Source organism: Suricata suricatta, chromosome 3, assembly GCF_006229205.1.
Source record: "Suricata suricatta isolate VVHF042 chromosome 3, meerkat_22Aug2017_6uvM2_HiC, whole genome shotgun sequence".
NCBI lineage: Eukaryota > Metazoa > Chordata > Mammalia > Carnivora > Herpestidae > Suricata > Suricata suricatta.
The window spans coordinates 67,392,258-67,409,083 of NC_043702.1; the positions used below are offsets into that span (position 1 = coordinate 67,392,258).

The 16,826-nt window shown below is 36.7% G+C and overlaps 1 protein-coding gene across 5 annotated transcripts in view; it reads right to left on the reverse strand.

The window, feature by feature from the left end:
- The window catches only part of SLC4A10 (solute carrier family 4 member 10), a 293,603-nt gene that overhangs the window by 59,088 nt on the left and 217,689 nt on the right, over positions 1-16,826 (reverse strand). For all 5 annotated transcript variants that reach the window (XM_029934489.1, XM_029934491.1, XM_029934488.1 and 2 more), the window contains 3 exons: positions 15,340-15,514; positions 14,362-14,495; positions 13,717-13,962 (listed from right to left, as the gene is read on the reverse strand). In XM_029934489.1, the coding sequence (XP_029790349.1) occupies positions 13,717-13,962; positions 14,362-14,495; positions 15,340-15,514 (555 nt within the window). The remainder of the gene's footprint in view (positions 1-13,716; positions 13,963-14,361; positions 14,496-15,339; positions 15,515-16,826) is intronic.

Here is a 16,826-nt window from a genome sequence, read left to right on the forward strand (position 1 = left end):
ATCCCTTTACTATTATTATTTTAATATGTTGTAGGAGAAAGTCATGGGCTCTAAAACCATATGGATTTGAATTTGACTCTAATTTATCATTTATTGGCTCTATGATATTGGACAAATATTATATTTTGTTGTTAACCTGTTGCAGCCTCATACTGATCATCTGTAAAACAGGGATAATACTTGTTCCATAGGATATTTTGATGTTTAATTAGAGTTATATATGCAAAATTTCATTATAGTTCATATAAATTAGAAAGTATTCATAATTTTTTTTCTGTTGAGTGAATGAATAAAGTCCTGCCAATTTTGGATGTGCTTTCTTCAACCGCTCCCCCATTTATTCATTTTCTTCCCAATACCATTGTCTGAGTCAATAGTCAAAACTTAAACATTTCAAACCTAAGTTATTGATCCTTTCTCCACTTCGTATGATTGCCTTCTAATCTATTATCACATAATCTTCCCAGAGCTTTGTCATCATCCCTAAGTTTTTACCATATAAAACTTACTATAACTAATTTTAAGGATCCTTGCCCACTGGTCCCAGGAGTCCATTCTGTCTACCTCAGGGCCCTTGACTTTACTTATGACTTGTTCATGTGGAACTTACAATAAAGAAAGAAAAACATAAACATGCTAGATATAATAAACTAGTGTTTCTTCTATGAATATTTCCTAACTGCCCAGGGCAGTTTGTTACTCCTTCCTCCAGGATTTTACACAAATATCTAGTATAAATACTATGTTAGGCTACAATTATTTGAATATGCCTTGCCTCTAGCACCTTCTCATTTATTGATTCAACAAATACTTGACGTGTATGACAATATAGAAAGTGCATCTGTAGGCTCTTCTCAATAACCACTGGGCTCCTTGAGAGTAGAGACCACATCATGCTCATTTTCATACTACCAACTCTAACATAATACAGAGAAGACCAATGGGCATTGAAGGAATGAGCCAGTAAGTGAGTAAGAGAATGTATGACAAAAATGGCAAATCTACTTATGATACCTTAAACATTTTGGTCTATTCTACCTTTGTAGGTTACTATTTTCCTGAAATGGGAAGTAAATTTGGTTATGGGGAACTGATGTGATGAGCACCACCTGGCCCTAACTAGCTAATCCTATACTTGCTATAGGATGAATTTCCCAGACTCCAGTTGAACATTTTGGAATATACAAAGAAAACAAGCCTTTTTTTCTCATAATCTTATCTTCTTCATCCGAAATATTATAGGTTTGGTAGGTATCCTTCCAGATCTCTTATTTCCTATGTATTTCAAATATACTTCCTATGCATTTTTGAGAGTTAAAACATTGTCTCTAGAAGGCTGCTCTCAAGGACTTACCTAAAGCCACAAATTTCTATCCTCAATCTTTTAACCAAGTTATTATCAAGCTTCTTAAAAATACCAAGCTGATGTAGGGCTTCAACATGAAGTAGTAAAATTCCTCTAGTCAAGATTTTTCCCCCTTCTTGTCAAATGCTTATTTGTGGGTAATAGAAAAAAAAAAAGTACTTCATGTTCTAATAAGCTCTAAAATAGGAATCCATTTTATCTCTAGTATTAAAATATTTATGTTTTTTATTCTTCTATTTATATATATATATATTTTTTACTCCCGTTAGAAATTAAAAACTGCTTGAAGATAAAAAGACCTGAATATAATAAAAAATTATCCAAATGCTTCTATATTCTAAATAGGAATCATAAAAATTACTTTCGCAAACCAGTGGCCTATAATGTAGAACAGTGTCAATAGTGTTCAACCATAAGTTAGATGGCTAAGGTTTTAGCCCCTGCTCTTCCAGAAGGTTCATAAAGCCTTCTGAGCCTCTGCTTTTTGTTGTTGTTTTGCTTGTTTGAAGTTTTTTTAGCCCTCAAAAGAGGTAATATTTATTAAACTCTTATTCATGTATGCAACAAATATTCATTGAATAACGACTTTGTGCCAGGAACTGATTCGGACACTGGAAAAGCAGGGATAAAAACAGATTAAATTCCCCCCCACCCCCAATGAACCATTTACTCTGCAAGTGGAAAAGACAATAAGTTAGATTTATAGGTAAAGGCACCATTATAAATAAGCACAAAACTACATGCTGGTGAGGATGCAGATCAAGGGGAACTCTCAGACATTGCTGGTGAGAATGAAAAATGGTACAACCACGTTGGTAGTTTCTCATAAAGTTAAAATACACCCTTTCATATAACTGAGCAATCCTGATTCTAGGAATTTACTCAAGAGAAAATGAAAACATAGCCCAAAGAAAGTCCTACAGGTGAAGCAATATGGCCCCAAAGCAGAAACAACCCAACTGACAATCGACTTGTGATTGGATAAACAATTGTGGTATTGTGGAGTACCACCCAATTAACAAAAAAAAAAAAGGAATAAATTAATGCATGCAACAAAATGAATAAATCTCAACAGCATTAAAATAAGTGAAAAAAGCTAGACAAAAACGGCTCCATACTTTATAATTCTATTTATATGAAACTCTAGAAAAGGCAAAACTTTAGAGACAGAAATCCTGCCAGTGATTATCAGAAGATGTAGGGTGGGTGAGAAATTCATGCATAGAGCATAAGGAAACATATGGGGAAATGCTCTATATTTCAAATATGATTCTATTCATTTGTCAAGACTCATTTAAGGATATATTTAAAATGGGGTGTATTTTATTGTTTGTAAATGATACCTCATAAATCTTACTTTTGAAAATATAAGGAAATTATAGAATATTTTAGATAAGAAAGGGAGAGAGAAGGAGGTTTAAATTTTAGATAGAAAGTCCTCAAGTAGTTAATTTTGAAGAACACAAAGGAATAAGCCACAGAGATATCTGGAGAAGGGCATTCAGGGAAAAGGAATACCAAGTATGCAGTTGGAAAGGCAGAAACAGGTCAAGTGTGTTTAAGGAAGGGCAAGCCAATCAGGGTGACTGGAGCAGAGCAGTGAAGAAGTAGGAGATGAGAGAGAAGAACTGATCACCCAACAGCTGAAAGATCATAAGAAACTACCAGGAGGATTTGAGAAGCAGAGTGATATGATGTGACCTGTGTTTTAAGAGAATCATTCCAGCTGCTTCACAGAGAACAGTCTATGAGAGACTAGTCGGAAGACAACTGTAATAATTTACACAAGGGATTATGGAGGTAGAGAAAGTGGGAAAGGGTGTTCAAATTCTATATAAACCATTTGATTTACTGAGAAATCTAAGTGTGTGAGAAAGAAACTCAAGAATAAAGCACATTTGTTTTTCAAGTCTAAACAGCTGAAAGGATGGGAATGCCATTAACAGGGGGAGAGGCTTGAGAGTTTCCTCTTACAACTTCTAACACAAACAGGACTAAACTATAAGCATCTACCCAGGATGCTAGTTTGCCAGAGCTAACATCTGAAAATACCACAGACTAGGTGGCTTAAACATCAGAAAGTTACTCTCCTATAGTTCTGGAGGCTGGGAGTCCAAGATCTAATGGCAGCGGAGTTGGTTTCCTCTGAGACCTCTCTCTTTGACCTGCAGATGACTGCACTCTTGCGGTTTTCTTCACAGGATCTTTTCACCATGCAAGTGCATCCCAGTGTCTCTGTGTGTCCAAATTTTCTCTTCTTATAAGAACACCATTAGGACTCACCCATATGACCTCACTTAACCTAAATTACTTCTTTTTTTTAAAGGCTTTTAAATGTTTATTCCTTTTTGAGAGTCAGAGAGACAGAATGCAAGCAGGGCAGAGGCAGAGAGAAAGAGGGGGAGATGCAGAATGTGAAGCAGGCTCCAGGCTCTGAGCTGTCAGCACAGAGCCCAATGCTGGGCTCAAACCTATGAACTGTGAGATCTTGACGTAAGCCTAGCAGAAGTCAGACGCTTAACCAACCAAGCTACCCAGGCGCCCCGTAAATGACTTCTTTTCAAAGCCCTGTCTCCAAATGTAGCCACATTCTGAGCTCCTGGCTTCCACATACAAATTTTGAGGGAACACAATGCAGCCCATAACATCTAGTGATATGATTTCAGAGTCAGGAGGACCATCTTCCTTATCATGTAAAAACTTGATTGTATATATAATTAAAATAAATTCTGTGTTAGGTGATTCCCTTAGATATCAAAAATTTTTTAATTTAGACTAAATAAAATTCGACTCCTCCGAACCTTCTTTAGAGCAAACTCTAATAGACCAGGTTCCTATGTAACGAAGAGATGAGCAACGGTGGAGTGAATGGAAGCAGCAGAACTGGCCTGGACACAACTTCACAGAGACCAGCAATGAGGTTTCACTGATAGAACACACTTTGGTGCCCTTCACATACTATTTAAACAGTCTTTCAGAGAGATTGTTTATCTCTCTGATAGGTTTTAGGGTAGTATACTGTTCTGCCTGCTACTGAGAACTATAACCACAGAATCTTTTTATGAAGTAAATGGCTTCCTTTCCAGAGATGTAGATACATACTTCTTTACTTGATGTTTTCCTGTTTGTTGAAAAATAAATGTGAATTGCACACCTTATGTCATCAAGAAATTCATTTATAAAAAATATGCTAAGCTACCTGAATTTGGTTAAGTTTAGAAATATCTAGTAGGAATAGTGTTCAGAGCAATTAACATATTAATTTCAATAAAGGGAAGTGTTTCTTCCTCCCAAATAAATTACTAGCAATGTCTCTAAGCATTTATTCAACATGACTAATACTATAAAGAACATAGCAGTGACACAAAATATCCAGCAAAAGGGAGATGAATGAATAAATAATGTAGCAACATTTTACATGAACAAGAATAATTTACTCAAAATTTCCCAGTAGTAATGGCAGATACCCTGAGTAAAATTATCAAATCATATGCAAATTGCCAATGCTGGCATTATATTCATCTCATAAAAAATTCATGGCAATGTGCCCAGCAGGTGAACTGTTCCATAAGCAGGATTCTGGTACTGTTTTAGCCTATCACCAGGTACCAAAAATGGCTGGACGCTGAATCAGTTAGGACTTAAGCCTCAAGTGCTATCTCTAGGAGTTGAGACTATACGATTCCCTTGCTAGAATTAACTTTTTAAAAGATTCTATTTTTGGAGTATTAGCTTCACAGCAATATTGAGCAGAAGATACATATACCATATACCCCCTGCCTGGATGCATTTATCACTTCCCCCATTATCAACATTCTCCACCAGTGCGGAACATTTGCTGTAACTGATTAACCAAATTAACATACCATCATCATTCAAAGTCCATAGTTCACATTAGGACTCACTCTTGGTGTTGGGCATTCTATAGGATTGGAGATGTTTACAATAAGATGTATTCACCATTATGGTATCATGCAGAGTAGTTTTACTGCCCTAAAAATCCTGTTTTATTAATGTTGAGTTTTAGAAGTTCTTTGTATGTTCTAGATAGGTCTTTTGCAAATATATTCTCTCAGTCTCTGGCTTGTCTTTTCATTCTCTTGACATTATCTTTGGCCAAGCAGAATTTTTTAATTTTAATGAGGTCCAGCTTTAATTCTTTCTTTCACAAATCACACCCTTGATGTCGTATGTAAAAGGTCATAGCTAAACCCAAGGTCATCTAGATTTTCTTCTATATTCTAGGATTTTTATAGTTTTGCATTTTACATTTAGGAATATGATCTATTTTGAGTTAAATTTCGTGAAGGGTATACAGTCTGTGTCTACATCTATTTTTTGTTTTTTTTTTTTTTGCATGTGGATATTGTTGCAGCACCATTAGTTGAAAGACTATCTTTGCTCCATTGTATTGCCTTTGCTTTGTTAAAGATTAGTTGACTATATTTATGGGGGTGTACTTCTGGGCTCTCTATTCTGCTCCATTGATCTGTTTGTACATTCTTTTGCCAATACCTCACTGTCTGGATTACTGCAGCTTTATAGTGAGTGTTGACATCAGGTAGTGTCATGTCCTTCATTATTGTGTTGGCTATTCTGAGTCTTTTGGCTTTTCATATAGACTCTAGAATCAGTTTGCTGATGTCCATAAGATAACTTTCTGGGGTTTTACTGGGGATTGTGTTGCATCTATAGATCAAGTTGGGAAGAATTCACACCTTGACAATACTGAGTTTTCTTATCAATGATCATGTACTGTCTCTCCATCTATTTAGTATTTGTTTCATCATAGTTTTATTGTGTACAAATTGTGTTAGATTTATACTTAAGTATTTCCTTTTTTGAGTGCTAATGTAAATGGTGTTGTGTTTTTAATTTTAAATTTTATTTGTTCCTTGCTAGTATACAGGAAAGTGATTTACTTTTGTATATCAACCTTGTATCCTGCAGCCTTGCTATAATCACTTATTACTTCTAGGAGTGTTTTGTCGATTCTTCCAGATTTTCTATATTAACAATCATGTCATTTATAAACAAAGAGAGTTTTATTTCTTTTTTCAATATCTATACCTTTTATTTTCTTGTCTTATTACTTTTGCTAGAACTTCCAGTATCATGTGGAAAAGGAGTGGTGAGAGGGACATTCTCAACTTATTCCTGATCTCAGTGGGAAAACTTCCTAGTTTCTCACCAGTAGGTATGTTAGCTTTAGGTTTTTCTGTATTATTTATCATGTTGAGGACGTTCTCCTCTATTCCTAGTTTACTGAGAGTTTTATAATGAATGGGTGTTGGATTTTGTCAAAGGTTTCTACTGCTTGTATTGATACAATCATGTAATTTATCATCTTTAGCCTGCTGATGGAATGCCTTGTATTAGTTGATTTTGGAATGTTGAACCAGCATTGCATACTTGAAATAAATTCCTCTTGGTTGTGGTGTATAATTTTTTAAACATCGTTAGAGTTGATTTTCTAATATTTTACTGAAGATTTTTGTATATTGGTCATGAGAGCTATTGGTCTATAGTTTCCTTTTCTTATATCTTTGTCTGGTGTTGGTATTAGGGTAATGCTAGCCTTATAGAATGAGTTAGGGAGTATTCTCTCTGTTTCTATCCTCTGAAAGAGACTGTAGAGAATTGGTATAATATTTTCCTTAAATGTTTGGCAGAACTCAACAGTGAATTCATCTGGGTTTGATGCTTTCTTTTTTGGAAGGTTATTAATTATGATTATTGATTCAATTTCTTTAATATATATAGACCTATTTAGATTATCTATTTCTTGTGTGAGTTTTGGCAGATTTTCTCTTTCAAGGAATTGGTCTATTTTATCTAGCTAATCAAATTTGTGGGCATACAGATGTTTATAGTATTACTTTATTTTCTTTTTAGTGCCCATGGCATCTTTAGTGATATCCCCTCTTTCATTTCAGATTTTAGCAATTTGTGGACTCTCTTTTTTTTCCCCTTAGTTATCCTGATGAGAGGTTTATCAATTTTATTGATCTTTTCAAAGAACAAGACTTTAGCCCTTTGATTTTTTCTCTATTGATTTACCATTTTTAATTTCATTGATTTCTGCTTTAATTTTTATTTCTCCTCTTTTGCTAGTTTTTAAATTAGCAAATTAATTTGCTTTTCTTTTTCTAGGTTTCTAAGGTTGAAGCTTAGGTAATTTTTTTTCCTTTTTAATCCATGCACTCAATGCTAGAAATTTCCATCTACGCACTGCTTTTATTGCATCCCACAGATTTTTGTAAGCTGTGTTTTCATTTTCATTTAGTTCAAAATGATTCCTTTTAATCTTACCAGTACAGTTTATTAAACTGATTAACAAGCCAGTACTTTCACCAATGAAAATCTATTTCTGGCATTCAGCAAAGCCTTAGTGTTGATTGAGATGTGACTAACAGGTTTGTGATAACTTTTTCTGGAGTTTAGGCTCTCTGCTTTAATGTTAGCTCACTACTCCTGGAGTTTGGACTCCTGATTAAAATACCAGCTACCTATGGCTGTAAGTTAACCTACATACACATATTACTGCAGTGTCTGTGCTGAGATATTTTAATATAAATGGAAACACCATTATATTCCACTTTAAATATTTCAGAATATACCCTTAAGTCTAGGTCAATTCAGGAAATGAAGAGAAATGAGGTCAGTACTTCAAAGCCTGTAAACCTTCTGAGAATGGTCATTGCATCTCAACAAAGTGAAATGATGATTTGTGGCCATGCAATGCATCTTAGGGAAGAAACCACCACTTTCTGCTTATCACTCTCCCTCTAATCTTCCCTTTCATGGTATTTGACAACAAAGCACGGGAGATAATTCTATACAATGTCTGCAAATCTATAGTTATAGAGAAGGAAAATAGTAGCTAAAGGTGCGTCTAAGAAGTAAGATTATTGCAAGACAGCTAAGAAAGGCTTACTAGTATCTACCAACCCCCTTGGCCTCTAGAGGTAGAAAGATGAAGAGATACTCATCTTGCACACAAGAGGCTCATAATCCATTAGGAACAATGGGGATAAACAGGCAAATAAACTTAAAGTGGGTACTATTGCTAGCGGGGATAAGATTTTATCATTGAAGTAAGAATTTAATTCAAAGCAAAAGGGAAAGCAAAGATAGCAAGAGTTTGGATTAAAAATCAAGAATGAACCAGGGGGAACGGAGGAGGGAGAGAGAGTTGGGGAGAGAGAGGGATGCAGAACTTGAGAGACTATTGAATGCTGAGAATGAACTGAGGGTTGGGGGGAGGGGGGAGGGGGGAAGACAGGTGGTGGTGATGGTGGAGGGCACTTGAGGGGAAGAGCACTGGGTGTTGTATGGAAAACAATTTGACAATAAAATATCATGGAAAAAAAATCAAGAATGAGATGGGTTGCCAGAGTTTATTTACTGAATAGTCATTTATTGAGTGCCTACTATTATATTTATTTGATTCTAAAATAACAGATAATCTGCTTGCTTGATACTAGCTTTTGGAGGGAGAAAAAAAACATCTACATGAAATGTGCGTATCAGTTGGAACAGGTATTTCCAGAAATGTAAAATACGAACATGCTCATTTTATGACACGTGTCACCCACTTTGCTAGAACAGTGGGTTCAAAGGTGTGTCTAAGAGTCATGGACCTAGCATTTCAGAGATTAACCTGGTGGAGTTACACATACATTATACAAATAAATACATGGAATATAATTACAAATTTAGTTTGCAAGAAATCTAGGTAAGTTTTTCAAGTTGTATATGTACTAAAAATCTGATTTTAAAAAGTTGAAAGACAAGAGTTTCTCTAAATATGAGTTTTATTCTTTATTTTTTGACTAGTGAGTACTATAAGGTCATTGAGCTATAAGAACTACTCTTTCATCTTCTTTTCCCTGTATCTCAGAGCACAGTTTGAATCTCTGCTATAGTCTGCAATCCTGCCTCTTCTTCTTCCAGATGACTTCACAATATTGGCACCTTGTCTAAATCTTCAGTCAGAATTAGTGTTATGAATCCAGATTTGTACATATTTAAGTATATTAAGACTCTTAACATCTTAAGTTTACTCAAAACTTCTGGTTGAAATTTTTAAGAGTCATGTTAAAGATACCGTAAAGAGTACACTTGTCTTTACCTGCCAAGCAAGCTTGGCCTGGTGACGTCAATTATTTTACAACACATTCAATTAATTAATATGGATTAAGTATCACTTACTATAGTTACAGTATTATGCTGACTGGAGGGATACAATTATGATATGTTTTCTACCTTAAAAGAGACTCAAATCTAGTTGAGAAGAAAAGTAATATCCGTCTAGGAGTATAATGTCAGTCAATAAATAACATTTATCCAGAATAGCACTGGGTTATGTGGCAGGCTGAAAGTTGGATAAAAACAACAAATATAGGAAAAAACAAAAAACAAAATCAAACAAAAAACCCTTTCAAGAACATAATAGTAAATTCAGTCCACCTGATGGTTTGGTAATTGTTGGATATTATTTAACTCTCATCTGCCAGTATATTGAAAACTACAGTAATAGACACTGCTCTTTGCTTTGACTCAACACCTGCAAAGAATTAATATCGCCCCAATCTTTCTTCAGCTAGCCATCTTTGAAAGCTTTAGATTATTACTATATATTGAAGGAATATTTCATCTTACATAAGCATAATGTTTTATTCTATTTTTGCCATTTCTTAAAATCAAAGCAACCTAGAAAAAGTTATTCCCACAAACTCATTACTTATTGCTAACTTGACATATTCAGCTTGATCATCTGGTATAATGAATATATTCTTGAAACTAAATTGATTATCTTGACACTTGCTCTTGGCACAATGAAAAGAAAGCTTATAGCTTCAAATATAAGGTCTACATTTTACCACATTATAAGGTTAGGATGCCAGAGGAACTAGGAAAGTCTTTTAAAAATCAAAGACATTTTGTAATTTCACTGGTAGAACTATGAATTTAAGAAAATCTGAATATAGGAGGCCCAAGTATAAAGAATATCTGAAATATAGATCCTAAATATGATGCATTTTTCAATATCTTACACCTAAACAAACTGTGTGACAGCATGGGCATATTTAATTTTGCAAAGATTGCAATCTCAGATATACTGCATCCTTGCTATGACATTTTCCAAAAAAAACTTCTCATAAAAACTGTGAAAGCATGAGGCCGGTAACACCAGTAGAAAATTTTAGGTGAGCATGAGGATAACGACAGTTACAGTGTGATTAGTGTGAAAAGGTCATGGTGGCAAGAACAAGAAAAACCATCCCAAGTGTCATATGGAGTTCATGAAACAGGAAATGCTTCAGGCACAAGCCTGAGATTATACTGTGCACTAGCCATTATTGTTAGCAATACTTTGACTTACTTTTTTTAGGTGCACATGACTAAAAATACACTAATAAAAAGATGCATTTTACGCATAGGAAAATATTGGTGTTGCTTCTCCAAGACCAGGATATAGCAATAGCTGATCAGATTCATGCACACACTGTGAGTGGTGCTGTGAGCCCCTCAGCGAATCATGGTGCGAACAGCAAAGCAAAGATGATTCAGTAAAGACGTCTGGTCAGCACATTTCCCTGGGCGACTGGCAGGCTCCCCGTTTGTCTTCCACCCATTTCAGCACCAGAGGATACTAAAACCTCACCACCAGCAGAAGAACCAGTCTTTCCACCTCTGCTGCCTTCCTTATTGTGGTTGAGAAGCACACACACAGGCGGTGGAAAACCGTGATTAGCACACACTCCTGCTCAGCCTTCACATAATTAGGCTTTAGACCTGTACACTGTGATAAACCATCACTTAACTTAAACTCGTAGGGATCCTTTTTTAGAAGAGCGGAGACAGAAACATTAAAGTCGGGACCCATGCGACTCTCCTCCTGATTGCCACGAAAAGCAGGAATCATGGACAAACAAAGCTATTTTTGCTCTCAAATTAGCCTCTGAGCATTTGTCTTACTGAAGCCCACAATTTGTCTTGATCTCATCACTTTTAGGGAGGTTGAAATCCCGTGTTTATCCACCCCCTTATCATCATCTCTAATCTCTCTCTTTCCTCTGCCTCTATGTCTTCATTTTCAGACACACATAGCTCTTTTCTGTCACAAATTACCATTCTCGGGACCTCGCTGCCCTCTCCAGTAGGCACTGGTTTTCACTTTCTTTGACGAAAACGGCCTCTGCATACTTTCTCCCTTTCTTTACAACCTACTCTTGTCTTCAATTTTTGCAAACTAGCTTGTAGTCCTGTCCCTCCACCCCACCCAATGCTGTTTCTTATGTTAACAACAATCTCTCTCCCTCATTCTGTCTGAGCTCTATTCCACTGTCCTCTGATGGCCTTGACCCAGCTTTGTCCCTTGCCTTCTACCACCTGACACCATCCGTGTTTCTTTTCTTCTTCCGATTCTTTAGTCTTATTTTTTACCTATTGCTTGCATGTTTTCATTCTTCTTCCTTCAAGCTATGACCATTATCCAGGGCATGAACTTTGCTTCTCTGATCTTCTTCCTTTTTAAACCTGGAGATTTTAAAAGGTATTCCTCAGTCTGAAGTATCTTCGATGCTGCCACTGAGGGTTAGAAAACAACTGGAAGGGTGGACAGCCGGCGCCCTTCAAATGGAATTGTTCTGCTTTTACCTGTTTCACTTGGGCCTTATTCTTTCTTTAGGAGACCTTATTTGTACTCATCAGTGTACTGATGTAATTTGAAAATCACATCAAAACCATAAAACCTGGACCCAGTTTGTTTTATCACTATCTATATGACTGTTGACAAACTTTTCAAAGCGTCAATGCATTTCTTACCTCCAGACCATCCAGACCTGCAACGTTCCTGCCACCTAGACCACTCCCCTGCCCTAGTCCTCAGCACCTTCATAACTCCTACTGGTCTTTTGGTCTTTTTTTTTTTTTCCAAGTAGGCTCCACAGCCAGCATGGAGCCCAACGCGGGGCTTGACCTCATGACTCTGAGATCAAGACGTGAGCTGATGTCAAGAGTCAGATGCTTAACTGACTGAGCCAACCAGGTGCCCTGATATTTTCATCTTCTATGTCACTTCTTCCAAGAAGTCTTCTATGAACCCCACATCTGAGTTGGGTGTTCTTCTAATGTGGTACCATTGCATTCTCTACCAATAGCTTAACACAGCATTTATTTCATTGTTTATTTCACTGTGTTCATTGTGTCTACATTCCCTACTAAACTGGAAGCTCACTGAGGACAGAATGTATTATTCATGCCTGTAGCATAGCACTTGGCATGTAATAAGTTTGAAAATCCAGGCAGATATAATTATATATCCCTAGTACCTAGCATAGTGCTTGGCATGGAGTAGGTTTAAAGATTCAAACAAACAATAATACATCCCACCAAGGAGACCCAAACTGGGTGGCAAAAGGGCATGTATCAATGTTGTCCTTCATTCTGATCAAAGTCTTCTTCTCATGCGCCTGCTTCCTGAGTAACCCTGACACCTCCCACATCTGCTTCTGGATCACAACACCCTTGTTGTTTGCTTTTATTGGGCAAGTGACCTTACATTTCCACTCTGATTTTTCTTATCTGGGACAGAGGCAGGAAGATATCTCTAAAGACCAGGAAAAATCTGAAATACTAAAAAGCATGGTACTTTTCAACACTGTATCCTTACATCATTCTCAACAATCATAACATGATATTATTTTGGCCCAATTACAACAATTCTGACGTGTTTCAGTGGTAAATCAAGATAATAAATCTTCAAAGGATTTGAGGCCATATCTGAGTAGTTTATAAAAAGACCACTGGTGGTTGATACAGAGGTTATAATGGCCTTGTAAACAATATATTGGTTCAAATATTTGCTTGTCAAAAATGTACATATAAATGCAACAAAAACCCCTAAAATTAAATCAAAGAAAGGAAGAATGTAATGTCCACAGACAGTCCGCAAACACAGCCTTACAGAATTCCAAACTGTGGGCATCTAAAACTGGAAAGGCGACAGTACAGTCCCGTCCTTAATCCTAAACAGTAGGATCACCTCCAGCAGGCAAAGCCTGAGCACCTTCACCATTAATGTTGTGCATTCTAAAAGGCAGAATTATATTTCAATTCGGTGAGTTTTACTTTTTTTAGTAATAGGAACTCAAGTATCAGATGAGTATCTGATGAGACGGCTTTTAGAATCCTGTTCCCCTTTGGAGTCTGACCAGGGATGTAAATCCTGAATCAATGTAAGGTGCTTGATCTGAGGTGTAAATTCCTCATGTATGTTTTTTAAAACAATAGCAGTTTGTAAAAAGAACAGCCCCGCGGCCGCTAGGGGAACCATCACTTACGAGTATTGGGTCAGCAGTTCCAAATCATTATGCATGTTGATTGGATAGGCTTCACTGAGTTCGAACAACTTCTCTAGGGCCTCATAGATGAAGATGATGCAAATAAGAGAAGCGAAAGCTTCTTCAGTGAACCGGGTGATGTAGCAGACGAGGGAGCTCGCGTCGGTGGCCACAAGTATGATACACAGGGTTGCAGTCCAAAGTCCAATACTAGCTCTTAAAGAGAGGTAGGACAGCCCATATTCTCTGGGAGGGGGAGAGAACAGCAGAAATAAGGTCATTTAACAGCTCACCACCATTTTAAGTAAATGGGAATAAGTCTAATTCAGGAAGTGAAAGTAAATAATCTTTACATCCCATGAGTATCTAAACTCAAAACTTTTGTCAAAAGGGAACATCTAAGGGGACAAAGCTGAAAGGGGTTTCTCATGCTTAAAAGAGAATATCATTTTTTATAAACTTTACATAGCAAATTGCACACATCTTTTATTTTTCCTTTGTTTCCATGGAGAGACAAAAATGACAAACTAAATCAAATCCACTACATCCACCTCTCCCAGCAGACCTCAAATGTGATGTTGGGAGAAATATAAATACAGTGGAGAAATAGAAAGGGGCTAAGGGCCAAAAGTATTTAACACTTACTTGCAAAATTTAAACAAAATCTTTTCAAACACCAAAACTGGTCCTGTACTGCCTAATATGGTAAGAGGCTGTCCACCAAACAGAGAATAGGCTATCCCAGTCATAGATGCTCCAAAGAGGGATTCGATTGCACTCTGTGTAGAGATATAAATCATTCCATTATCTAAGCTGCACAGGCAACCATTATATCTAGGGAGTACATGTTTAAAATACACCAGGATACTCTTTGCCCTTTGCTATGAAAAACCTAGGACCTTGGGCAGGATATGGACTAAGGGGATAAGAAAAGGGATAAGCAGTTAGGAGAATATGAATGGTACTGAATGGGGATGTGTTCTGTCCACATCTTGTATGCTGCTTTTCTTTAGACTACTAAAAGTTTACATATATTTGCAGTTAGTGTCAGGATAGAAGCATGGTCTGTGTATGTGGGAAATGAATTCCTTGCATCCATCTCTCTCCTTATGAGAATCAGAGCTAAAAGCTAGCGGATGACTGGCTGGGGGGTGGAGAGGGGTCAGGGATGAGAGTGGAACCTTGTGTAAGACTAAGAATTAATAGTTCTGGGGCACCTGGGTAGCTCAGTTGGTTGGGCTTCCGACTTCAGCTCAGGTCATGATCTCACTGTTTGTGAGTTCGAGCCCCCTGTTGGGCTCTGTGCTGGCCGCTCAGAGCCTGGAGCCTGCTTCAGATTCTATGCCTCCTTCTCCCTCTACCCCTCCCTTGCTCGTGCGCTATCTCTCTCTCAAAAATAAAATAAAACATTTTTTAAAATAAAAAAAAGAAGTAACAGTTCTGAGACATTCCACTCCTAGATTACCAGTTCTACTAGCCACCTAGGAAACTCCTGTGAAGTTTACCGGTAAGACCACACATAAAATCTCTCCTCATAAAGGAATCCAAAACTAGACGTTCACTTGTCTATCATTCTTAAAAACCAATTAGGTTTTAAAATTCCAGTTAAAGCATAATACATACTATACGACCTTCCGTAGCTTCTCCCAGCAGTCCTCCAAATGTGATGACAGGCGACATACACGCGCAGTAGAGAAATAGAAAAGATGCTAAGCACTGCAGGCTGAAAGCATCTCTGAAGTCACTCCAGAAGTATGGAGCTTTTCTTTTGATATCTAAAATAAGTCCCCCAAAAATCCTAAGATGGGGAGGGGAACACAAGAGTGAAATTCGAATATAAAAACACACATCCACAAAGCAAAATCCTCATTTCCTTTGTTGTCAGGTCACAGTATACATTTTCCATCAGTGGAGATGAGACCCATTTTAACCTGTTATGTTGTATTATCATGATCTACAGAGATGGCTTTGTACCACTTTGTCTCTTCAATTCCTAACTAAATATTATGCCAGCAACCAGAAAAATCCACATTCTCTGACACAAGGTTCAGAGCTGTCCATCAATCAAAATTCAAATAATGAGATTTAAGGATTACTCTAATCTCTGTGCCATTTCCATATCAATCTACCCCTTCTAAGCTCAGGCCTACTACCCTTAATTGTAGGAAGTACTTTCTAAATGTTTACATTTCATTTGGCATACCAGAAAGTGAAGTTTGGGAGGATAAAGTGGCATTTGTATTTGCCAATGGTGAACATCACCCTAGAGAGAAGTAGAGTTTGATCATGGCTCCAGTTACCTACTTTCTCTGCCAAAATATTCCTCCCCATGAATTGTTTCAAGCAGGCATCTTAGTGGCTTTATGGATGCTAGTAATACCTAGTAAAGACAGATTCCATAGTTGTTTTCATTTTTAGGAAAGTAAGAAGAGACCCTTATAATAACCAACCTAGACAAATGTAATTTGGATCCATTATTGTCTAAACATATCCCAACATCTATCATTCATTAGCAAGACAATAATGGCCTTACTTGGTATAAATTCACTTATTCTAAATATATCCAAAAACCACACTGAAACACTTCAAAGAGGATTTGGGGGGTAGAGGGAAGCAGAATAGCATTAAATTGTGAAGTGCTCCCTAAAATGTGAGGTCTAAAATATTTTTAATCTACTAGGAATGAGAGTATTAATGAACAGGTGTTCTCATTCTTTGAACATTTAATAATAATATGTGGATTTAACACTTGGCTACTGAAAGCTCTTTGTGTTCCATGGAATAAAGATGTCATATTAAATGAATAAGACTATGATTAAGTTCCTACACAGAGATTAAAAAAAAACTATGTTCCAATCTACTGCCAGTATGCCGGATATATTTAGATTGTACAAAACTATTAAATTTTTGTTATTTATTTTCTAGATAGAAATATCCACAGACAATCTAAGAACTCCCTAAAAAATTATTGTCCTCTTGAGACACTAATTCTGGTTTGCCTTGAAAAATGTGTATCTTCAGAATAACTGAAAATTTTGACTCTTATTTTTTAATTGCCCTGATCTGGCTGACAGAGACACAATAGTAACGGTCAGTAACTATCCCACTAC